At 35.1% G+C, this 26,796-nt stretch overlaps 1 protein-coding gene across 2 annotated transcripts in view; it reads left to right on the top strand.

Moving 5' to 3' along the window:
- NELL1 (neural EGFL like 1) overlaps positions 1–26,796 on the top strand; it is a 738,699-nt gene that overhangs the window by 578,365 nt on the left and 133,538 nt on the right. For both annotated transcript variants that reach the window (XM_054699344.1, XM_054699343.1), the window contains exon 15: positions 1,210–1,305. In XM_054699344.1, the coding sequence (XP_054555319.1) occupies positions 1,210–1,305 (96 nt within the window). The remainder of the gene's footprint in view (positions 1–1,209; positions 1,306–26,796) is intronic.

Genomic DNA, 26,796 nt, shown 5'->3' with positions numbered 1-26,796 from the left:
ACTATCTAAAGACATTAAGTTAGACTCATATTATTTATGATGATGATGCAAAATATAAGCCTGATATTTTTCCAGGGTGACATTTTCTAACTACAATTAAAAATAATAACACTTGTTCACCTAGTTCTCATCTTAATAAAAGAAACTAAGGGTTGACAAATTGCAATCATCCTCATTAATGAGAAATTTCACAGGTTTAGTAAATTATTGGTTACCCAGCAAGATTTGATAATAAATTATTCTGCATGAAAGTGTTATAGAATTGTTATGGTAGGAGTTTTTCTATCAGAACAACTAAGAGAATAGAGGTTAATTCACTCAGCAAGTATTTGTGGGCATATACTACATGCTCAAACACTGAGATGATGGTGCAATGGGGACAAACACAATCGTTAGATTTGGCCTCATGTGTCTTACAGTCCAGGGGATGAGAAAAAAGGTGGTAGTCAGTTATATATCAATGTCTAATTAAATTTAATATTTCAAAGGAAAAGTAAATGGAACTATGCTATGTAAGTGTGTAAGAGGGGAACTAACCCACCCTGGAAAGACTAACAGGTAGAACTAGAACTCGGGATAACTCTGCAAAGCTTACTTACCAAAGACTTATCTAAGTCCTTCCTCTTGGATACAGTATTTTCACATTGAGGTATTTACCCTAACATAATAACACACTGAAGCATTTTAAGCATATTAGTTATAAGGCATTATTTTTATAACAGAAATGATGTTGGCAGTGTCTTCAATATTATAAGCAGTTAGTTACATTTATTATGCTATCAACATTATATTTACTACTCTGAAGCTTTTAAATATAATGCAAAAATGCCTTCATTGTAATAAAAGATGTTTAGTGAAAAAGAGTACTTAGAAAATAGTATTTTAAATGCCTTTGCCTTTATCCCAACTCTATCCTTTCTGGTTACTCAACTTACTGTATTTGATGTCAAATCCATAACAATAATAGCAACAGTAATAGCTGCTCATATCAGCCCTGTGCTAAATATTTTACATTCATTATTTCAATTGAGCTCATGTAAACCAGTGAAATAGATATAACTACATTTATTTCTGTGCACTAAAACTTAATTGTGTTACCATAGTTATGTATTCCCTAGGTAATGAAGAATTGTTTCAATGATCCAGCCTTTTATGATGATTTTCCTTATTTCCAGTTTATCTAAGAAATTCCTCATTCTTTTCCTACAGCATTCTGTGAAGAGGGCTGCAGATACGGTGGAACATGTGTCGCTCCTAACAAATGTGTCTGCCCTTCTGGATTCACGGGAAGCCACTGCGAGAAAGGTAACCTAAGCCTGTTGCTTTGGGCAGTGGGACAGAGTCACAAAGAATGGAATCCTTTGCTTGTTGACCTGATATATCGTTTACATGGTGGCTATGGCTCTTCCAAAGTGGATACCTTTTGATTATTTCCTAATAGGCACCCTCCCTCTGAAAATAGAGCTTCATTTGCCCTCCCACCCACGTGTCTCATTTAACAAGGTTGAATTGTCTCTGTGCTATAGTTTTCACTGTGCATTTTTAGTGCTAATTAGAGATAAAGCCTGACTAACTGACCTGCCCCACTTATCACCTATTGGGTAGCATCACATGCAACTATTGGAGTTTTAACAATCTGCTGCATCAACAGAATCTAAATTAGAGCTCATGCTCCTTTGTAAAAACATTTTAAATAACTCCCGCAGCAGGTTTATTGTTGTGCTTGGGATTTTATTCTAATATTGGTTTATTAGGCACATTATCATTCATGGACCTGATACTATAAGCCAATTAGTATTGGTAAGATTCCTTTATGTGTACCTTTCTATTTGCAATATATGCAGTGCTTGTGATTGGTGCTGTCTTGTGAAATACAGCCCTTTGATTGATTGAGAATGCCTTCTACCTGTGTGCAGATGAAATCTAATATTCAGTGACATTGTGCCCATGAATGTAGCAATGCAACCAAGGGAATTATGCTTTGTAAAGTGGAATATGTCTATGAATTTGCCTGTGAGTTTTGTTAGGCTAAAATTACTGTTTTTCCTGAGTCAGAAACATCACTCTTGGTGGTTCTCAACAGTATAGATTAGAAAAATGGAAATATGGTGCTAGAATCATTATCCTATTATTAGATGAGGAGGAGGGTGTCTTTATCTAATGTCAAAAGTCTAAGCAAACCTCTTGTATCATGTTCTTCATATTTAAAGGTTTCTGATTTTACATAATAATTTTTTGAATGGACCAATTTTTTTTATACCATAAGTTATTTGAATATTACATTTCACTGCTTGTACATTTATAAGGCAGCTTGATCCTCTTAAAAACATGTCAAATTTTAACTATATAAATTATTCAGCAAGGAAATCAGCATACAATAAGTGTACCATTCTTTCTATATTTTGTGATATTATCAAATCAAGTCACATTTATTAAATAACAATTAATTGGCTTATCCATAAAGACATGTACAAGAGTCAAGTTCTCCCTTTGAGCAGGATAAGAGAATTACCACATGGACTTGAAGGATTCTTGCCAAAAGCAAAGAAACTTAATGGTAACTTAGTGCACATGCCCTTATGCATTGCATTTGATTTTAATTAGGCTTTCTAAGATAAAAATATCTTAAGAATTCTCATTATTTTCTCTGGAACAGCAGTGTTTTCCTAAGTTGAGTGCACAGGAATTAATGGAACAGTGTGATGATGATGGTGGTGATGAAGTTGAGGATGATGGATCCCACTACTACTATTCCTAATGATATGCCATTTATTATGTACTAATTAGGTATTGGAACTTTTAAGTGCATATTTTAATATTAAGCGCAAACACAAGAGATAGATATTACTACTATTTCCTAGATGGCAAAATAAAGTGTAGCTAGATCAAGTAACTTTAAATAAGTTATAGAGTTAGTGTTTTATCATTGATTTCTTAATTGATTTCCCATCAATTTACAAAATTATGTAAATTTCAGGGAAAGGAAAAGGGAGTGGAATGAGAGCCATATTAGGACTGAGAATTTAACTCAAATTACATTCCACAATGCCTGTATTATAAAAAAAAGCATGTTTTTCTCAAGGATAGTACTTGGACTTCCTATTAATATCCAAATTCCTGGGTAATCACCCAGCTCTGGGCACTCAGAAGGTCTGAAGTAGAGCCCATAAATCAGCACTTTGGCCAAGCGCCTCAGATTGTTATGAAATAATTATTCTTATATAATAAATTTATTTTATTTATTTATTTTATGTTTCTGTGATATTTACCCAGAGAAAATACTATAAAGTTCTTATCCCTTTTATATTATAAAGAATTGGGGTTGGGGGAACATTGATTAGATCGGGGCACAAATTAGATGCAGCCCAGGAAAAATTGATTATGGTTTTTCATGGCTTGTTGATTTGGCCTCTGTCCTTTACTCAATAAATGGTTGATTAAATCAATGCTTACATTCCGGTCCATAATGTGGAGTGGGACAAATAGAGATAAAGATAAACTCAAGACCAGAGGCAAAGGTAAAACAGGCAGGATATAATTTTCTATTCAAATATTAAAGTAGAGCTTGAGAATCGTGTATTCTTGAATTCATACAGTTTCTATATAAATAAAACAAAAGAAAACAAGATTTCTCTGTGTATGATGAAATGGCCATCTGTAGCAAAGCCATTCTATTTTAATATTGGTCAATAGTCTTTAATTCTAGGAGATTTTTTCTTTTGCGTGTAGGTTAAAATACATAATTTCTAACCACTTTATAGAAGGGATCTAGATGAATTATAGGTTGAACACTGAAAACCTATGCTATACCTTATCTGAATTATTTTGGCATATTGATTGTGAGCAAAAAATATCAAGTAGTTCTATTTGGCATTGAATGGTGTTGCTAGATGCCTTGAGACTCAGGATGCCAAGGAAAGATGCAAATACATGTGAATGTCTTGTGGCATGATTACAGGAAATCTTTTATTTGGTTTGTTTTAATTACAGGGCTAATTAAACAGTTCCGTTTGGACTATAGAAAATCCACTTAAATTTAGACTTAAAAAACTGTGTCCCTTTATCCTCCTATTATTTATTTTATTCATTGCTTGTGATAATCAGCCTTTCAGAATTCAAATAAACAGAGTGAAAACATTGGAGTTACTTGCTTAAAAATATGACTCTCTGTAATTTATGAAGTTAAAAATCTCACTGTGTGCAATATGTAGCAAAAAGATGAGCAATTCAGCATTTATTCTGTATTGATGAGATTTTGTTATACAAACTTTCAGAACTCCATTAAGGAGAAGCAAATATTTTACCTCCTTTGGTTTCTGGACAATTCGTATATTGATTCTTCTCTTACTCTTTGATTTTTCTGTTCCCATAATTTTGATTTGGTTTCACACTGAATATGGAGATGTACAAAGAGACAGATGAGTGAGAAATCAGTAATAAGAAGAGTTTTGTTACTTTTAGCATAGAAAGGGGCTGTTGATGAAAATTCTCTTCTTAGTAAGCTCTCTAGGAGAGTTAAAAGGATGTGATGACACATTGACATAATATTACCACAAAATAAAATGAAACAATGCAACTTCTTCCTAGAAACTTTTCAAATAAGAAATCAAATAGCTACATTACGTCCAGAGTGTTACCTACCATCAAACAACAGAACATCACCCTCCAAGAAGTAACTGAAAATACCTTTTCTGCTAGGCATTAAGAAATTTGCCAACAAGAAGTTTAGATGGAATGTGTGCTACTAATCCTGTCTAGCAAAGGCTTCCTAACCTTGATACTCTTGGCATTTGGGACCAGATAATTCTTTGCTATGCAGGACCATCCTGTGCACTGCAGGATATTTAGCAACATCACTAGACTTTACCCACTAAGTGCTATTAGTATCCCCACACCCAGCCATGGCAATCAAAATTGTCTCCTGACTTAACCAACTATCCCCTGGGAGACCAGATCACCCTGTTGACAATAACAAGTCCCCATTCTAGATACAGAATTTTTAAAAAATCCTTTCAAATTATATGTGCATGCATGTATATAATTAGCATTATTTAGTAATAAAATATTATAACCATTCTTAGGAGATAAAAAAAAATAAGCTTCTCTTGAAGTATTTAGGGTTTACTGTAATTAGAAAATTATTGAGTATTCAAGATCCAGAGGCTGGCACATTCCCATCCTGAGCTATGTGGGGCAGACCCTTTTTTAGTCTTAGGAAGCAGATTGGTGCAGAAGCTGGGCAAGGAGAATCCTAACATGAAATTTTCAATGTTTGTAATAAGAAGATAATTTCCTTTCTACTATAAAAGTTAGACACACTCATTGTAAATGGAATTTCTTTTAAAATGTGCTCTCTAAGACAAGCATAATGTATCAGCGATTTGTAGTAGGGATTTTGCCTGGGATATAAAGCAAGAGGATATTTATGATGGTGCAGACAAGTCAGTAGTTGTATGCATTTCTCAGTTTGCATATTATGTGACTTATAAATTATATAAATGCAATTGTATAGACATCAGGTATCCAAAATGGAGTCTTGTAAAGCAGTGGGGTTTGGAAAGGACTAGGCTACACCACAGTCTAGTGCAAAAGAATTGGAAAAAACATGCTGGTATTATAAAGATAGTACACTTGCCTTTTGCTCACAATTGCTTTAGAAATGGCTTCATTTATTTATTTTTTTAAATAATAAATTTTATTTTTATATTCCCCATACAGTTGCAACCCCCCTTTCTGATCCCAATCCCTCCCCTCCCACCCCCCACCCCCCAAAAAGTGTCTCTGGTTCATAGTTTTTTGTTGATTTTGATTTTCACTTTCTTATAGTTATTCATTTTCCTGGTCCCTTATTTAAGTTTTCTAGATTCCTGCTATGAGTGAGACCATCCGGTATTTTTCTTTTTCTTTTTGGCTTATTTCGCTGAGCATGATCCCTTCCAGCGCCATCCATGTTGCTGCAAATCGCATGTGTTTATCTTTTTTGAATGCTGAGTAATATTCCATGGTATATATGTACCACATCTTCTTGATCCAGTCATCTATTTTTGGGCATTTGGGCTGTTTCCAAAGCTTAGCTATTGTAAATAGTGCTGCTATAAACATAGGGGTGCAGGTGTTCTTTGGAATTGATGTTTCTGTGTCCTTTGGGTAAATACCTAGGAGTGGAATTGCTGGATCATATGGAAGCTCTATGTTTAGTAGGTCCAGAAATCTCCACACAGCTCTCCATAGTGGTTGGACCAGTTTGCATTCCCACCAACAGTGCAGAAGAGTTCCTTTTTCTCCACAACCTCGCCAACATTTGCTGTTGCTATTTATTTTAATATGTGCCATTCTCACTGGTGTAAGATGGTATCTCATGGTAGTTTTGATTTGCATTTCCTTGATTACAAGTGATGTTGAACATTTTTTCATATGCCTGTTGGCCATTTGCATTTCCTCTTCAGAGAAGTTTCTTTTTAGCTCTTCTGCCCATTTTTTGACTGGATTATTTTCTTTGTTGTTGCTGAGTCTCATCAGCTCTTTGCAGATTTTTGTGATCAGTCCTTTATCATTAGTGTTGGGTGCAAAAATGTTCTCCCAGTTGGTGGGGTTTCTCTTTGTTTTTGTTATTGTCTCTTTTGCTGTGCAGAAGCTCTTTAATTTGATGTAGTCCCATCTGTTTATCTTTGCCTTCACTATCACTGCTTTGGGTGATGTGTCTGTAAAGATGTGTTTGTTATGCAAATCACGTAGTGTTTCACCTATATTTCCTTCTATGTATTTTATGGTTTCAGGTCTTATGTCTAGTTCTTTAATCCGAAATGGCTTCATTTAAGAGACTCACATAACCATTGAGCCTTTCACCATCTCCAGGCTTTTCCAATGCATATTAATACCCTAATCAAGAATATTCAGGAAAATAAATAGCAATAGAGGATCAGCATTACTTTTTTTAAAAAAATTATTTATTCATGCATACAAGAACTGGGGAATAGGCCAGATGTGCGGGAGGGTGAGAGGATTCACCAGAGAGAGTGGAAAGCAGAACAGGCAGATCCACTGAAATACACTGCTGAGGGGAGCAGCGGTAGAGACAGGATAGGTCTGCCACGCCATGTGGGAATCTCCCTGGCAGGCTGGGAATTGAATCTACTCTGCAGAGGCTGTGGACAGCTTCACAGCCCTGCACTCAACTGCCTGTGCCACCAGGGAGGCCCCATTTTTTAAAAATAATTTCTAGTAGTTACTTTTCTCCTATTCTGCTTATCTGAATTTTTAAAATTTTTGTGAGAAATATAAATTGGTTGTAATGAGGACTAATACCTTAAATGCTTAAAATAAGAGGAACATAAAATCCATGAAAAGAATTTTTTTCAGCTACTTTATTTTTTTTTTAACTTTTACAAACTGGAAGTGACTTTTTGCAGGATAATTTATTCTGTTCTTTTGCCTTTACCTCAGGGACTTGCAGATAGGTGGACTGGGGGTGATAGTTTGCCCTGAATATATTATTCATCCACCAGGTTAAAAAAAAATGGCCAGGAAAAAAGTCTATGTTCTTTAAAATTTTAAATCATCTGTTCACAATTGCTTTGCTTACCTCTTCTTCCAGAGTAAAAAGTTTAAGTCTTCAATATAGGATGAAAGCACCCCAAGACTAATACTGAGAATATTCAGCCCACGTGCATCTAAACCTTATCTCTTCCTCACTTCAGTTTATTCCACACTCAAGTTTCTTTTTTCACCTGTGATGGAGCTATTGGGTTAAATGTCCAGCACACTTACCCATGATTCCAAAAGGCCTTCTAACTCAACTATTCAACAAATTGGAGTTATTTCAAGAACCTTACCTGGATCCTGCCAGGATCACCATTTTTGTCAGGTTTTTGACATATGGAAAAATACCTTAAACCATTTTTCATTTTCATCTCCTTGATGCAAAGAAAGTTTTTAAGTCATTTCATTATAGCTGTAAGGAGGGATGTCTTATTCACATGCAGGGCTTTGGACTATACATTAAAGATGTATAATCCTGGAATTCTGAAAAGAGTACTGGACTAAGGACAGAGACCCTAGCTGTGACACTGGATCTGCTACCACAAGTTATTCTGCCTCTGTGAAGTGAAACTTGTAATAGCCCGTTACCCATCTCGTGTGAATCCCAGACTTTTGCATGTCTTATTTCTCATGAGGCAGCTACTTCTACCCTATCAAGCATATACAAGGATATCGTCCACTGGACTGAACCCACATTTCATATTATCATATTAACCCACTTTCTAATTATCAGTTCCCTTTTTATCGCATCATCTATGTCCAAAGGCAATAACTCTCAATAGATGATGTGGGAAACCAAATAAAATATTTTCTTGTGAGTAAGAAGCCATAATTGCATACAGGATTTTGTGCCTCATTTTGCACCTGCCTTTACATATCTTTGTTGTGCCTAACACAGAAATAGGAAAAGAAAAATAGGGCTTAGGAGCATAATCTCTGAAGTCATACTACCTCAATTTAAGTTGAGGCTCTGCTCTGTACCAGCATCCTTGCCATTGGGTCAGATATATATATTGACTCAAGCTTCAGTATGCTGCCAGCAAAAGATATTGATATTATCTTGTATATTATTATGCAATTAAATGAGGTCTGCCATTGAAATCACTTTGTAGGATATCTGGTACACTGTTGCTGTCTGAAAATGATGCCTGGTGTTAATTCTATCATCATTGTCATGAGTGATAAAAATGAGACTCCCAAAATAAGAGGCTCCTTTCCCAAGGATACTCAGTACGTGAATGGCAGAGCCATGCCTGTTCATCATCCATTGCTGAATTTGCGCCTTCCTTCTACCAGCTCTTGTAGAAGGAAATGTCTCTATGCATGTCTAGAAATGTCTAGAAATGTCTCTGTGCAAAATGTCTCTATGCACATATTATTTGCCAATTTATATTCTCTCTGTTCCTATAAACATTTTTCTGAAACATCCTATAAAGTTGATAGGTATTAATTTACATAACATTATGCTCTGGGGAGAGTTAATTCATCTGAAATTATGGCATGTTTAGCCATGGTCCTTGGGAAGAAGGGTTTTTGTTTTTTGTTTTTGCTGTTGTTTGTTTCTCACTTCTTGGAGTTGATATTGAAAATTTAACACCAAGTTCTCACTGTATTATTGATAGCTTAAAGGTCTTTGTACATAGGCAGAGCTGAGGCCTCAGTGAAAAGTTGATTCTCCCCTCATCTCTGCAGATTATTTCCATCACCCTTTGTTGTATCACCAAATTCACCCAGGAAACAAAACCCTCCTAATTCTTAACTTGGAATCCAAAAATCCTGCATTCTATCCCCAGATTCCACTATTAGTAATGCAAGGTAGAATGTCAATTTTCCTATGTAAAACAGGAATAAGCATCCATCCAGAGAAATGAGAGTTGTCCATACTCTTTCATCAGTTATTAGGAATTTATACTAAAACAATATCAGAGATGGGTACATGAATGATACTTGAGAAAACACTTGAAATCTTTATAGGATGGCATTTTAAACTATAATACATTAGAAGCAATCCAGATATATTACAATAGAGAATTAGTAAAATAAATTGTGGGTAACTGTTCTAGGGAGCCTTTAAAACCTATGAAGGAAGACTAATGATGTGGAGGATAAAATATATGTTTAGGAACTAGCTGTAAAAAGCAGACTGTCAACATTTGAATCCCAACTCTGTGATGTTAGGAAGTTGCTAAAAACTTCTGTGCCTCAGTTTCTTGAATTATAAGGTGAGAACAGACACTTTACTGCCCAATAGACAATATTTTTAAATTTTCCTGTTTTTTACTAGGCATTCTACTAAGTACTGTTTATTATTAAGTTAGAAGTGGTGTGTTCAACATGATTCGAATTTTTGGCACCAAAATAGACATTATACAGAGAAAAAATGCTGACAGGATATTAACTTCATTGTGATTTATCAGGTTTTTGTGTGACTTGGATCCTTTCAACATATAGAAGAAAATGTCTCATTTAGACATTATGACTTTCAGTAAAATATTTAGGGCACCCTCAATTCTTCCTTCTCCCTGAAATCCCTCATTTATCTACCACCCTCTATATTAGTTCTCCTTTCAGAATCTCTTTTAATTTTCCACAAAATTGCTATTCCTCTGCCATTTCATTCATTATATTCACTATCATTTGTCATCTCAGTTTTTGCAAAAGCTGTCCCTCACACCCTCAATATAAAAAAAAAAGAAAATGTCTCATTTAAATAATTAATAGACTTATAGATAAATAAAAACTTCTCATGTATCAGCATATTACATTTGGTGAGGAATAGAGTGAGAAGCAGTTTTAAAGTTTGTTTTTTTCATTCTGTATCATATGTTCAAAGACATGTGTCATGAGTTTTACCTCAGAGTAAGAGACTATGAGACCATTATGGAGAAGGTCTCATGTGACAGGTATAATCTTCATCACCCATCTCTGGCTGTGCCATGTGTAGTTGGTAGTTCTTCTACTCTGAGGTGCTTTTGGGAAGGGTCTTTGGTCTCTGGAGAGTTCCAGGAAAATTTCCTTTGATTTGGACAGTTCTTTCATCCTTCTGTAGCTCTGACTCCATGTGCCTTTGCTACTAGGCTTGTAAATGTCTCATTTCTCTATTATGGCATCTTTGCTCTGTCAGGTTTGCTATGATTAGGATAATGCTGTCTTGTTGTACCACAGCAAACCCATTTTCCCTTCTGTCAGTGCAAATGCAACTTATATGGTCATTTTGTGGTTACTTTTTGTTCTTTGTGCTAATGCTGCCCAGACCCATATGTTGACCTTTAGACTTTTAAGGCCTGGGCTCAAATATTAGTCTCCATGCCCCTTACCCTCCTGGGGACATTTGGAAATATGCTTCAGGCTTATTGTCCTTAGACAAGTTTACAAAGGAAATTCCCCTGAAAAATTATGAGTTACAACAGTCAGCTTGCCTAAGAGCTGTCTCTAAAAAGGTCCTCACTTTTGGCTTCATCAACATTCTTTATTGAAAGTCTAGGTTTTGTTTACAGAGCTGGAAGGTGATTAATGCTTAACACAGGCATATAGTTGTTGAAAGTGCTGTGAAAGTTTCCAACCTTGGAACTTGGGAGTCCTCAACACTTACAATCTATGAAAACTCTAATGTAGGAAAAATCCAGTTTTAGAATTCTGCTATCTTTGAATTCAATAAATACTTGAAACGTGAATCAATGAGTACAGACTGGGCCCTGCGTTTCATAGAGTCCAGGATTTTTCATTTTCATTTTTAGATCACAAGTTCTAACTCCAAATCACATTGAAAGACACCTGAATTAAAGTATATCATACTGAGGATTGAGGAGTGAAATGCCATTAACAAGAATGCCATATATAAGAACAGTGTAGAAATTTTATGTTTTTCCAGTAGCTTTGTAAGCATAACTTCCCAGAAAGCAAAGTGAAGAGAATCAATCTTTTTAATAAGGGATTGACATTTTTCATGAAATAAATTAAAGCTATTTGGGATTATTAGAGATTACCTTGTCTAGTTAGTAAAGCAGAAAATAATTCATGACTATTTAGATAACAAGCAGCTATTCCTCCCACTAGGCAAGCTTATACTATTGAACTGCGAAAGTTAGGAATTTGGTGCATGCACTCAGTTTTAATCCCAAGTCCTGGAAAATACAAACATGACTGTAACTTGGAGAAAAATAACTAAAGGAGGGAAATCCAGGTTTTCTGAAACTATGACCACTGGAGTCCAAAACTTATAAACCCCCTCTAGTAACTAGTATCCAAGGATTCTTTACATTTAATATGCACTTTAGATCATATGGAAAAAGGCTAATTAAACCAATAACCAAACTGAAAAGCAATATAACTCTTGAGATTTATATCACTCTCTCCTAATAGGATCCATTGATTGAAAAATGTAGTCACTTGCAAATTTTCACATGGATTCAAAATATGATGAATTAAATAGCAAGATCTAGGCATTCCTTTTAACAGTGGTTGAAAAGATAAGCAGTTTATAGATTGGTGGACTAATGTGTTTTTAAAGAATTCTCCAGTATAACAGAAAACTTGAAGCTATCTATAAGTGGCAACAATTTTAGCAAGTACACTGATTCTACAGAGAGAGATTCTGAAAGATTATTTTATTAAATAGTATTTTGCTGAGAAAAATTTTCAGTACCTCCTTATTGCTTGCAAACTGAAGTTGAAATTCCATGCTGTGATACATAAAGATCTCCGTGATCCTATCTGCCTTTCCTGCTTTCCTATTTATCCTTTATATATATCCTAAATAGAGACCATTCAAAAACACTAAAATGCCCCTTATTTTTTTCAAATCCCTGAGGTTTTGCTTGGTTTGATTTGATAAAATTCTGCCTGTAACATACATACAGACATACTTGCTGATTACAAATATATAATATTAAGTTAAAATAATAGAAAAAGTTGATTATTGAGGCTCTTCAATAATCTAAACTATTACTGGTCTCCTCCCTTTCAAATTACTCACCCTAGATTCTTCCTCATCCTGGTTGATGACAATAGTCTATCCTGGGCCCTGCTGCTTTTATTTCTCTGTCCTTATCATTAAGTGTATACCCTCCCCACCCCCGCCGCCATACACACACACACACACTCACAGTGTTACTTTATTTTACAGTCATAATTGTGTCCTTGATTTTCTAAGAACTTGCTAGTCATGTTTTCCAGCTGTTTGATTTGTTTGGAATATTCTTCCATTCACTATATTTATCATAAGCTTCCTCACGTCATTTAGGTCTTGAGTCAATGTTACCATCTCAGAGAGACCCTCACCCCTAACTAAAATCACAAGTCCCCTGCTTGCTGTCACTGTGTTAATGACAGAGCCTTTACCTCTCTCTCTGGCACAGGAAGTTTTTTTTGATAAGGCCCTTCTGCCCTAGAGCATAATTTGATACTGGTATATATTGCAAAATGATCAACTCAAAGTCAAGTAGACATGTCACCATACATAGTCACAAAATACATAGATCTCCACTTAAACTTATCTTTAAAAATATTTTTCAGATACTCAGAGAAGGTAAGGCCCCTACAGTGTTTCTTCAGATAAACTTGTTTTTCTCTTAAAAGTTATCACATTGAATGGCCTGTTTATCTGTTTCACTTCCCTTTCTACCACCCATCCCTGTAATATAGCCTGTAATACAGCCAGAACACATGTCTAACTTTTCCCCCCAACAAATTCCTATAAAATATTAACTGGGTATAGCAATCCACTCCCAGTATCTCCAAACCAAAGTGGTTTAGAACTAACAATATTTCTTCCATCCTTTTCCTGCTGATGCTGTTCTTCCCACTCCAAACCATAGGTGACAAGAAATATATATATATATATATATATATGAGATTTGCTGAACGTGTTTCTAAAACATTATTATAAATGAAGGTAACTTTGATAAACATACACTAGATGGTCTTCCTCCCTTCTTCCCATAGACAGGCCTTGGTCTGATAGTACATCTCTTACCCAGCAAATCCTGCCCAAATCAAGCACTTTCCTGGTTCTTAAATTACCATTTGGCTCTCAATAAATGATAGGAACAAAGTGCTATGCACTGTACTTTTAAGTACTTTTTGATTTATTGTCACCAATTATAATAGCACTCACTGCCAATAAATATCAAGCACTTAATGGCAAGCTTTAATTTTCACAGATGCTTGGTCTCCAAATAAGTGGAAATACCACCCTCATTTCTGACATTTCTGAGTTTTCCTTAAACTTCATGCATTACAATTTTGGAAATGCTTACATTTATTTTTATACATATTTTTCCAGCATCTCATGGAGCATTAATACTTTTCTAGCTTATGAAGATGTTTAGTCAGAATACTGACTAAACTAATACTGACTAACCCACCTAACTATTAATTTAATGTTTAGAGAAGGCTCTAATTTAGGCTCGATCTCCAGGTTCTTTTTTTCTTTTTTTTTTCATTTTTTACTTATCTTTGCATTTTTTATGCCAAATTTATTTTTGAACCATACTTTATTAAGTTTCTTCTGGAATCTACCTGCACACCTATGTTTATAGCAGTACTATTTACAGTAGCTAAGCTACGGAAGCAACCCAAATGCCCCAAAATAGATGACTGGATCAAGAAGATGTGGTACATATACACAATGGAATATTACTCAGCAACAAAAAAGATAAACACATGCAGTTTGCTGCAACATGGATGGAGCTAGAAGGGATCATGCTCAGCGAAATAAGTCAGAAAGAAAAAGAAAAATACCGGATGGTCTCACTTATAGCAGGAATTTAGAAAACCTAAATAAGAGACCAGGAAAAAGACTAATCAATACAAAGTGAAAATCAAAATCAACAAGCAACTATAAACCAGAGACACACTACGGGGTGGGGGGTTGTTGAGGAGTGGGGAAAGGAAGGACTAGAGTCAAAATAAGAGGGGGGGTGCAATTGTACGGGGAATATAACCAAAATGAAAATGCATGCATTGTGCAAAGATGAAAAAGGTTGTAAGAATTATATAAAATAAAATATTTAAATTAAAAAAAAATTTTCTTCTGGAATCTTTTTCTTCTGTGCACCTCCTCTTTTAGGTTAGAAACAGTCTGCTGTGGTTATACCAGCTCTCAGAATACCATCTGGCACTTAGTGAGCACTTGAGAAAAATCAATTGAATGAATAAATGAATGATATCTTCATTTACCAAGTAAATTGAGATTAAGAACTATAAAATAATAGATCCATAATTATAGGGCTAGGAAGTGTCAGAGCTGTGATTCAGTTTCTGGGGCCTGAAGGCTTTTAAACATTGTCTTCCATTGACCTTCTCAAAAAGACAAGGCTGATTAAAATGTTTTGATAATTGTCAGAGCTCATATTGTATTTCTCAGTTCAACTGTAATTTCTGGAGTGTGTGCTGCTCGAATTCTTCTCTATCATCTACACCATGTTGATGTTCTGAGCAAATAACTTTCCTTCAGATAATATTCTCTTAGAAGAGACTGGAATAAATAATAATATTTCATTTAGTACAGATCTTTGTAGTCTCCAATGAATATTTTCAGGCACTATGTCATCCTTAATCTCAAATGACTCTCTTTGGGTTATGTTATCCTCATCCTATTTTACAGACGAGGCTAAGAGATTAAAGAAATACTCAAGTTTATAAAATTAATAAGGGCGGTAATTGGGACTTGAATATTTCTTTACTGGCTTATAATGTTAACACTTTAAAAAGAAATTACTCATTAAGCCATGCTACTCACAACTTTTCTCCTCCTGAAGTGTTCATCTCCTGTGACTTATACTTATTGCTGTGGAGATTTAACTTTGAAAGTGTCATAAAGATGCCACTTTAATACCTTTTTACCGATAGGCTTTTCCTAAATCAGGACATTGGGGGCACAGTATAACCTTTTGAGCTGGGAATCCTTAATTGTTTTTTTTTTTTTTTTAATATTTATTTATTTATACAAGCACTGGGTACAGTCAGAAGCACAGGAGGGTGAGAGAAATCACCAGAGCCAGAGCAGGGAGCAGAACAGGCAGAAGGACTGAAGTACACTGCTGAGGGGAGCAGCTGGCATGGCAGGAGAGGTCTGTCGCTCCATGCGGGACCCTCGCCAGTGGCCGGGGTTCGAACCGGTGCTGCAGAGGCTGCAGGCAGCTTCGCAGCCCAGCACTCAACTTCTGCGCCACCAGGGGAGGCCCGAATCCTTAGTTTTTCACCATGTGGCACTAATGAAGTTATAAAACTCCTCAATCTTCAGTATCTGTCAATGGTGTCATGAGGATTAGAGAAAATCTCATTAGCAAATAGTAGGGGATGATAATTTTGTCAGTAGTTAAGAACCACATAGTTCAGACTTCACATGTCCCTTCTGTTTTTAGGAACAATAATATCAATTGTAGGGTAGGTAATACTTACATTACTCTATAGTCACAAACAATTTCAAAGGTATTGTTTTTTGAGTGCCTCAAAAAAGCATAGCAAATTAAGAGTCATTTCCATGTTGGAAAGAAGCATTCACATAGGTTAAAATATCCAATTTCATATTTTTATTAAGGTCTGAGTTGGTATTCTAATACATCTTTCAGTTCCAAGATAAGAACATGAAATGTAATAAAAGCAATCCGGGTCTCCCACTGATGAAGCAATTCCACAGGGACTAATAAATATTATACTAAGGAAAAAACCCATACACATTAGGATTAAATGTAACACATCTTCAGAGAAATGAAATTTAAAAAATCAGAAGTTCTCTGAACAGATGTTCACGGATAATCATTGTACCAACAATCTGGGAGATTCAGGAGAGGTCAGAAGTTTGTTCCATATGTACCAGCAGATCCTTCCCTGACTGAACACCCTTGCTATTTTCCTCAAGGAAAACTTATTTTAATGTCAAGTAGACAGATTTTCAAGGAGTGTACCATCTTGCTTATATTTTAGCACCCAGGTTCTGGACATCTGAGAGAAAAAACATTTTCTATTTCTCAGTCTATTAGCATACCTACAGCTAGTGTTTTTAAGGTGGTTGACTCTGTGCCAGCCACTATTGTAAGGACATAAATGGATTCTAGGATAGATACTCTAATTATTCTCATTGTATAGATTAGGGAACTGAGGCTTGAACAGCTGCTAGATTTGTGATTGGAATTTGCTTCTATAGCACAATAGGCAGTGTTATTCTGGTAAGTTCCTAGCTATCTGCATTGCTGAAGGTATTCCTGAAGAGCATTTACTTTAATGATTTATTCATCACTCTACTTTTTTCAGTTTCGACAACATTTAGTGGAGTTACTATGTAGGAAAACTTTTGACCAGTAAATGTCTTACTCTACCCCTTTTATTTTTATAATTTAATTCTGCTCAATTTAAGTACCATTATATTACAACCTCCTTACTATTTATTTTTTATAGAATGTGTATTTATTTAAGAAATTTTAAGTCATACAAAGATGAAAATCAAAATTCCAAATGAGTTTATAAATAACCAGACTCTGTTGGTAGTTAATAACTCATCTATCAAATAATCTATGACTTTAGAGTAAAAAAGATTACTAACATCTATTTTCAGCATAGAAATAGTAGGACTCGGGCCTCCCCTGGTGGCGCAGTGGTTGAACGCTGGACTGCAAAGCTGCCCGCAGCCTCTACAGCACCGGTTCGATCCCCAGCTACTCCCCGGCTGCCTGGGCAAGGGTCCCACATGGCGCGCAGACCTCTCCTGCCACCTGCTGCTCCCCTCAGCAATGTATTTTGTCACCCTGCCTGTTCTGTTCCCAGCTCTAGCTCTGATAAATTCTCTCATCCTCCTGTGCTTCTGAGTGTACCCAGTGCTTGTATAAATAAATAAATAAATCTTTAAAAAAAAAAGTAGGACTCAATTTTTTTTTCTGTAATTGCATTTCCTTTGGTTTTTTTCTTTTTTTAATATTTTATATGATTCTTACATCTTTTTTCATTTTTGCACAATGCATGCATTTTCATTTTGGTTATATTCCCCATACAATTCCCACCTTCCCCTTATTTTGACCCTCACCACCCCCCATAGTGTGTCCGTGGTTTATAATTGCTTGTTGATTTTGACTTTTACTTTATTATAATTAGTCATTTTCCTGGTCCCTTATTTTGGTTTTTAGATTCCTGCTATGAGTGAGACCATCCAGTATTTTTCTTTTTTCTTTCTGGCTTATTTTGCTGAGCGTGATCCCTTCCAGCTCCATCCATGTTGCTGCAAATTACATGAGCTTATATTTTTGATTGATGAGTAATATTCCATGGTGTATATGTACCACATTTTCTTGATTCAGACATCTGTTTTTGGGCATTTGTGTTGTTTCCATAGCTTAGCTATTATGTTCAATTTTAATAGATACTGCCATATCATTTCCCAAAATGGTTGTTTCTAATTATTTCCCATTAAGAAAAAATAAGAATTCCCATTGCACTATAATATTATCAGTGTTTATGTATTAGCTGCCTTTTTTTCATTTTAGCCCTACTGCTGTTGTGGTATTTTGGTTTTAATTTGCACTTCTCTGATGACTTTTATAGTTGAACATATATGCTTATTGTACATTTGATTATACTGTTCTATGAACTACTTAGTCAAAACTCTTGCCCTTTTGTCTCTTGCACTGCTGGTCTCTTCCAGTGAGAGCAATTTAAAAGTGAAACGAGTGTGTGTGGGGGAGAATTCTCCAGCATCTGTGTCAGTCATTTATTTCACCACACATTTAATAATAATATGTATTGTGTTTGCTTGACACATATATGCTAAAATAATTATATATATGAATTACTTGATTTCTCAGTTTTAGTTGTTATTTATTGACTACCATGTAAGACAAAGATTTGACTTTTTGCCAACTCCTACAGTGCATGCACAGACATACACACAATCCCTCCTTATCTCTGTCTTCACCCCCCTCCAAACACACTTACACACAAACTCTCTCTTCTCATTCCCCTCTCTCTTCAATTTTTGGCCATATCAACACTCAATATTTGCTCTATTATGTATATGCAAATGATATTTAAAGGTTGCTATCATTTCCCTAATATATAACTGTTTGCTTTCCTTTAATGATGGTCTCATTTATTATTGCTTGTTTATTCAAAGTATTTTTCACTCAACACTGTTTCAACTAAAATTTTCCTCAAGTAATAATACCCATCCAGTACACTAAAATGTTAGTGTATTTTATAGTTGATAACTTTAATTTGATGAAGAGCTTTTTTTTAAAATAAATTTTATTTTTATATTCCCCATACAATTGCAATCCCCTTATTTTGACCCCAATCCATCCCCTCCCTGCCCCCCACCACCCATAGAGTGTCTCTGGTTCATAGTTGTTTGTTGATTTTGATTTTCACTTTCTTATAGTTATTCATTTTCCTGGTCCCTTATTTAAGTTTTCTAGATTCCTGCTATGAGTGAGACCATCCGGTATTTTTCTTTTTCTTTCTGACTTATTTTGCTGAGCATGATCCCTTCCAGCGCCATCCATGTTGCTGCAAATTGCATGTGTTTATCTTTTTTGAATGCTGAGTAATATTCCATGGTGTATATGTACCACATCTTCTTGATCCAGTCATCTATTTTTGGGCATTTGGGTTGTTTCCAAAGCTTAGCTATTGTAAACAGTGCTGCTATAAACATAGGGGTGCAGGTGTTCTTTGGAATTGATGTTTCTGTGTCCTTTGGGTAAATACCTAGGAGTGGAATTGCTGGATCATATGGAAGCTCTATGTTTAGTAGGTCCAGAAATCTCCACACAGCTCTCCATAGTGGTTGGACCAGTTTGCACTCCCACCAACAGTGCAGAAGAGTTCCTTTTTCTCCACATCCTCGCCAACATTTGTTGTTGCTAGTTTTTTTAATATGTGCCATTCTCACTGGTGTAAGATGGTATCTCATGGTAGTTTTGATTTGCATTTCCCTGATTACAAGTGATGTTGAACATTTTTTCATATGCCTGTTGGCCATTTTCATTTCCTTAATGAAGAGCTTTTTTAGAGCCTTCTGTCCTCCTCTGTTCTATAGAACAATATGAATTTTGTAGGTTGAAACTGTTTTGTCTACAAAATAGATGCTTTCTTCAGATCTCCTTTCAATCTCATCTCTTTCTTGTTGAGTATTCTGTTTCCATAATTTTGTCTATTTTTCCTTTTTAAATCATACCCTCATTTGAATTACAGGTAACAGATAATCAAATAACTTATTTGGGAAGAGTGCGTTAAAGTAAATTCTTCAGATGTTATGTGTCCAAATGCTTTTACTTTACTTTGTACTTAGCTGATTGATTGCATGGGTATAAAATTCCAGGTAAAGAAGCATTTTTTTTATATAATAATGTAGGAACAATTCTGTTTTCTTATTTTTTAATGTACATTTTAAGACCAAAGGTGCCACTCTATTCTTGATCACTTGTGTAACACATATTTTTCTCTTTCTAAAAAATTGTGATCTCTCATTTTATTCAGTGTCATAAAATTTGATAATGCTGTATCTTCATGAAGGTTTAATATTAAGTTAATATCCTAGTGTTTTCAATTTAGAAATTCCTATAGATGAAAAGTCACAAGGAACCCTGGCCTACGTGTACTAAAACCAGTTGTGAAATTATTGTGATATTATAAAGTGCTTCTCTTTCTGAAGGAAGAATGTTTAGGAGAAGGGATATAATTTTACAAAAATCCCATGATAATTAAATTCTTTGTAAAAAAAAAAATTAGAAGAGACTTCCTAGGAAGATAGGTATTTTTCCCTTTGGAAGTAGAATACCTATCTAATTTCAAAGATCAATAGAGCATTATTTAAGATGTTCAATGTTTGAGTTATTCCATTAAATTTGCAGGATGTTATGGGAAACTGGGACTATAAATTGCTGTTCCACTAAGGGTAGTTAAATCAGGTTTTAAAACATCAAGTTATTTCACATGAAATTTCATTTGACTATAATTTCAAATGATTCGAAAGTGAGTGTTTCAATGGCTTGGGAAATGACCAAGGGGATGTAAATAAAAAGAAATGTTAAAGGGAAATGTAGTACATAATTGGGGTTGAAGGACCATCAAGATACCACAGAGATGAGCACAGGGCTCAGACTTATTTAACAACTTCATTAATGATCTAGAAGAAGGAAGATTCAATAAGTTAATTAAATCTGCAGATGGTCCTTAGTGGAAGTCACAAATACCAGAGAGAACTGAGAAATAATATAGAAAGACCTGAGGGTCAAAAGCTTTGATAGCTTTGGGCAAAGAAGAGCAAAATTAAATCTGGCAAGGATAATTACAACTGAATACACTTTATTCAATGAAAAAATAAGAATTAAACTGCAAACAATTAATGCTGAATAGAAAATAGAGAAAGAAATTCTGTGGCTGATGAGCCAATTGTTTTGGCAAGTACAGGATGTTGTGACTCTAGAAATAAGCTCATTTTTAAAAGATCTACTTTTTAAATATTTCTTGTGTGACTAATATTCATAAAAATTTCATCACTAGGAGATGTCTGGCATTATAAGACAACTGAGAATTGTACTAAGTTTCAAATGTACTTACATTCTAGTAAATTAGAATCTCACAGAAATGCTATAATGGATTAGTGAATGGCGTAGGAGAACATATTGAGAGTGGATTGACTGTGAAGTATTTTAGGTCTCCTTCTAAATATGCACTGTCTGTGGATGTGATGGGAGGCTGAGTGGACTGGCAGGCTATTTTATACCTGCCAATCCCAGCAGTGCAATCCACAATAGACAGCTTTTTCAGGTCTGGGTATGAGAATATCTTGTCTTATTTTGGTAGAGTGATCAGTAGAATGGAATACAGTCGAGTCTGGGGTTAACAGATGACTACCTACTTGAGTTCATAGTGATAACCATTAGAATGAAAATTATCTCTATGCAAAGACACAATGTGGGCAAGATATGAACCACATATTGAGTTCCTCTCCTCTATCAATATTTTCCAAGCACTTTGTATAAGTTAACTCCTTTAATTCTCACATTCATCTTACAGGATTAGATATTATTTGCATCCTTATTTGCAATTAGGAAAAGTGAAGCTTACAATAGGTAAGAAAATCACCTAAGGTTAAGTGCTAATAAAAGCATAGGGAAGTGAATTCAAAGGGAGGGACTGCCTGCTCCTGTATCTATGTTGTTTTCCAAATTTTCTCATCAAATATTAGTATAAATAATATATGCAGAACTCATATGTGTGTACATTTTGTCTGTCCTTTGAAATTTCAGGTACTTGTTCTAGGCAGAGATTTTTCATCTGGGACTCTCCTTGACAGAACTGTTCTTGTATATAAAGTGTGTGAGCAGAATTCAGTCAGCAATTTCCAACCAAAGTCATCTTAAAGGATGAGAGTTTTATACCTGGGTTAATTGATTATGTTTCTTGGGAGGGGAGACACATTAATTAACATTAGCAGAAGTTATATCATCTGAGCATGCTATTCCCTACTGTTGTCACCCAGTGTAGATGCCTAAGACTACTTGTCATATTTTAAACTTTAAGTATTAATTAATTTTCCAAAAGGTAGTGCTTACATATGTTAGAAGATTCAGTTATTACACAAGTTTACTTCAGAAGATATATTGAAATTCATTGTTTTCTAACTATAAATTCCCCTACTCAGAATGAACAATTCTACACCAGTTTCCTGTGTGTAGAATTGTAGGCCACCAATTTTAACAGAACTCATATGAGGTGGGTTTGTTTAGAGCTGAAAGGGATATGTTGAGATACATATAATTTACATTAAGTCGATTAGAGAGAATTAAGAAACACCTCATCGATTTATCTGGAAGCAGTTAGAATGGGAAAATTCCCCATGAAAACTCTCTAAGAGATGGGAAAAAAAATGGAAGGATTAAATGTGAATAGCTTTATTGGAAAGTGGGCAATATATGAGAGGGAAATTTGAAAGATTAGCAATGAGAAAAGATATCTGCTGTGACTGATTATTTTAGCCTTTCGGAATCTGCCCTCCCTTTGAAACTAATCAGAATTCCTGGGCTTCTGGAGAATGAAATCTTGAGGTGAGGAGAATTCTTTGTTTGTAATAAAAGTGAGGTGGTTTGAATTGCAACTTAATCACATTTAGGAAAGCCAAGTATCCCTTCTGGGAGAGATCAAGCAGATTATGAAATGATTTTAGTGAACTGGTAACACACTCATTCTTTCTAACTTTTGAATCTGTATTTGGTCAAGTAAAACATATGGAAAGAAATTCCTGTTCTGGTCCCTGGGGCAGGAGACCTAAGAAATATTTCTTTTTCACTTTTAAAATGACTCATTCAGGGCCTCCCCGGTGGCGCAGCGGTTGAGCGCTGGGTTGCAAAGCTGCCCGCAGCCTCTGCGGCGCCGGTTCGATCCTCGGCTGCTCCCCGGCCACCAGAGGAGGGTCCCACATGGTGCGCAGACCTCTCCTGCCGCCCGCTGCTCCCCTCAGCAGTGTACTTCGATCCTTCTGCCTGCTCTGCTCCCCGCTCTGGCTCTGGTGAATTCTCTCACCCTCCCGCGCTTCTGACTGTACCCAGTGCATGTATAAACAAAACAAACAAACAAATAAATAAATAAAAATGAAACATGCCTCTATAAAAAAAAAAAAAAAAAAAAAAAATGACTCATTCAGTTTCCTGGGGCTCCCTTCACTCAGTAAAATGGCATCAGTGATTGTGGAGTGGAATCCCTTCTATTATTCAAGTAATAGTAATTTCTCCATTATTTAACACTAGATAGAAAGAATCTCAAGTGATGCTACAATGTAGAACCTTGAAAAGCAGGAAATATTAAGAACATTATTCTACTTTTTGACATCAGTAGAAATTACTTTGGCCTCTCTGAAAATAGCAGCTGAATTGAAGTTTCAAAGATAAGGGAGCCTGAAAAAATAATAAACAAGAAACATCAATCCTCAAAATCACCCAAGTATGAGAATTTATTGATTAAGGAAAAAAACATTACCTGAGATGGCATTTGACCTAGAGAGACCAGGTCACTTCATGCAGGATTTAAATGTCTTTTCAGTCCCTTCTTCATTTCCAGGAGTGTGTGGTTTCCAGCTTTGGCAAAAGCAGCTTTTACTAAAAATATCTGAAAATGAGGCTTCGTTCATCACATAAATAAAATTTTTCTCCAGTGCTTGTCATCAAAGTATCAGTAATTGAGTAACCCATGCCCTGTGAACTTATTCACCTGCAGTGTTACCTTGTTCCTATGGAGAAAAATCTTTAGGGAAGCTTGAAGGAGGGAAACATTTGAATGCAAATCTTTTCTAAAGCACTTTCCAAAGGCAACAAAATGCAATCCCCTCATTTATCAAATTACTTAACTCATTCACGTATAAAAATTTTTTAAAAATCTGTGATCCATTTAGTAAGTAAAATTGGTTTCAGAAAATTAGGTGATCTCAGCCCAGTAACACAAGAAATTTGTGTGGGGAAAAAAAAGGCCAATAATACTAAGACTTGGCAGCTAAGGCTTCTTGTAAATTGCAGAATGCACAGGAGTTCATTTAGTCCATAAATGGTTACCAGTTACTTGCTATGTAGAAAAATGATTTGCAATAAATGCAGATAGGGAGTTACCGTGGGAGTTGAGAAACACATTATAAGTACTAATACATGGTTTTAAAATGATAAATTCTGTATGGGAGCCATAAAGATCTTTGGTAGGATTTTAGAAAAGAAGTTTTACTTCTGTTTGGGAGGAGTGGAGAAAAAAAATAAATCATGAATGATAGGCATTTGGATAGAACCTTAATAATAATATTGATACATCCAACTCAAAGTAGAGGAATGGTTATCCAAGGAGAATGGCATGAACAAAATTTTGTAGTGTGAAATTGCAAGAACATCTTGGGAAACAGATCTTTCTCTTTCTCAAGATAGGCTGGTTGCTCAGATGCAGAAGGATCAGTTAATCATATCATTGGGGTGCTCACACCAACATACTGCTATTTTAAGTAATTAGTGAAAAGTTTCATAATTAGCTATAATGTTTGCAGTGAATTTTTGATATATCACTCTTTACAAATACCTACATTATGTGTTATATAACGGTATATAAGGAATATATATGCCTATGCATACACGTACATATGAGTTATAATGACCACACTAATAATGGACCAACATTTTGTGCAAGGTATATGAATGATTTTCAGTTATTTAAAAAAATCAACATAGTATAAAATATTTGAAGACTGGGTCTTACATCAGGAATGAATGATTACATTTTTTCGCCTATCTTGAAGATTCTACTGCTATTTGCACTTAAATTTTTGGTTAAAAATGATACATTTTCATTGTAAAAAAATGAAAAATAAGAATAAGTAGAAAGAGAAAATTTAAGTTATTCTCAATCATAAGGGGAAGTACTCATTGTTTCTCCTGGCAAAATTTTATGTATGTGTATTTTTTTTATTTAAATATAAGCACTTTGTACAATATTAAGTCATGTAAACATATGAAAGTATATAAATTAAATATTTAATAATTATACAAGTAGGTGTCAGAGTCATGTGCTTTAGTCACATTTTGAATTATTTAAAATCATGCACTTTAAACAGTACTATTTATGTGAAACATGAAATTCTATATAAATTAAGATATATTTTGTTATTAACAAGTTAGCCCATAGTATAGAGATTAGCCTGTGTTTTGTTTTAATAGAGAATCATAAACCATTGCTTTTTTATGGGGGAATTTATAGTAATAATCATTATAATTACAGTAACAAAGCATGGTGTATGCACCTGAGGCCTGTGTCTTCCCATTCCAGTGCCCCTGGGTGCACCTAATAGCTGTGCACTCTAGTTACAAGTATCAGTCTCTGAGCTTAGCCACTAACTATATCCCCTGAAGCTCACTGTTCTGTAACTATTCTTTAGAAACTATGTCATGTATGGTTCCTCCTGTTATAGTAATTTGGAGATCTTGTATAATTCATTCTCTGTCTCTCCACTCATGTTGGATAATTCATAAATTCATGAGTTCAGCTTTATGGTATTAGTATCTGGGCCTATAGGACTAGATATATTTTCCTTGAGGAGAGGAAGACTTAAGAGGTACTTCTAACTGGTGTTGGAGAAAATTGGAATCAGAGCAGAATCAAAGGAGACCTGACCTCAGGCAAAAGCAGGCATCCATATAGAACCTCAGAAAGGTCCATTGTGAGGAGGGCTGGTGGAGGAGCATTAGACCTCATTTGAACAAAAGTTAAGTTTGTTTTGCTAGTGTCACCTGACCTTACAGCACTGGATACACAGTAGATGCCAAAAAATGGTCTCTCAACTGAATTCTAAATTCCTTTATATGGTGCTTGCAAAGCTACTTTTTTTTTTTTTTTTACTTTATATTCATGTTTGACTACTTGTAAAGATTATTCCTATTCCATTCTGGCCTCATGTACTCATTTCTCCACTTCCCTTTTACTTCCAGCTCCTTATTCTTTAAAAGGAGAGCTTAGAGTCAGTGATTTTTTTATAGCACTAATTGGAACTGACCGTTTCAGTTACTCAGCAGTCATTAGAAACACTGCTCAGGATGGTTATTACAATATTCTGACTTCTCCGTTACTTTGGATAGCATCACCTCTGGAATAAAAAGAGATCAACTTAGGTGACCTCGGGAGGTGTAGTTAGTTATATTTCCAATGACTACTAATGAAATTAGCCGTCAAGACCCAAGGAAAATAAAGCACTAGAAAGATGGTAATGGAATAGGAAACCTGTCAATTTCAGGACAGTTGTGTGTCTGTAAGTGGACAAGAAATCGTGATTGGTACATGGATAAGAATGAATGAATGTTCTGGTTGTTGGGTTGCCTTTTGTTGAAGTGTTTGTGATTGACAGTTTCATTTTAATATTATTATTTTGATGTTGCCAATTAGTAGAACTTAAGTAGCTAAGGAAAATATGAATTTAATGGCAAGACTAGACTAGGCCTTGAATTCTGATTTCAGCACTTCCTTTTTGTTCTTGGGAAAGTTTAAAACTTCTTTTGCTTTCAGTTTCCTTATATTTCAAGTTAGGATAATTAAGTCTCAGTGAAATTCTTACGGAGAAGTAAAAATAATAATGGCCTGTGTTTAAGATGGAAGATTTACTCTGTGGCAGATATAAAGGGTGTTTTTACATATATTTACTGGTCTGAGTGTTAGAATGCATACAACAATTTCCCCCATTTTACAAATAAGGAAACTGAGGTGGAGCATGACTAAGTAATTTAAACCATTTATGGAGATGGAATT

Source organism: Talpa occidentalis, unplaced genomic scaffold, assembly GCF_014898055.3.
Source record: "Talpa occidentalis isolate TD23 unplaced genomic scaffold, MPIMG_talOcc4v2.1 talOcc4.3, whole genome shotgun sequence".
NCBI lineage: Eukaryota > Metazoa > Chordata > Mammalia > Eulipotyphla > Talpidae > Talpa > Talpa occidentalis.
The sequence above is the reverse complement of the archived record's forward strand: the minus strand, read 5'-3'. Positions and strand labels throughout refer to the sequence as shown.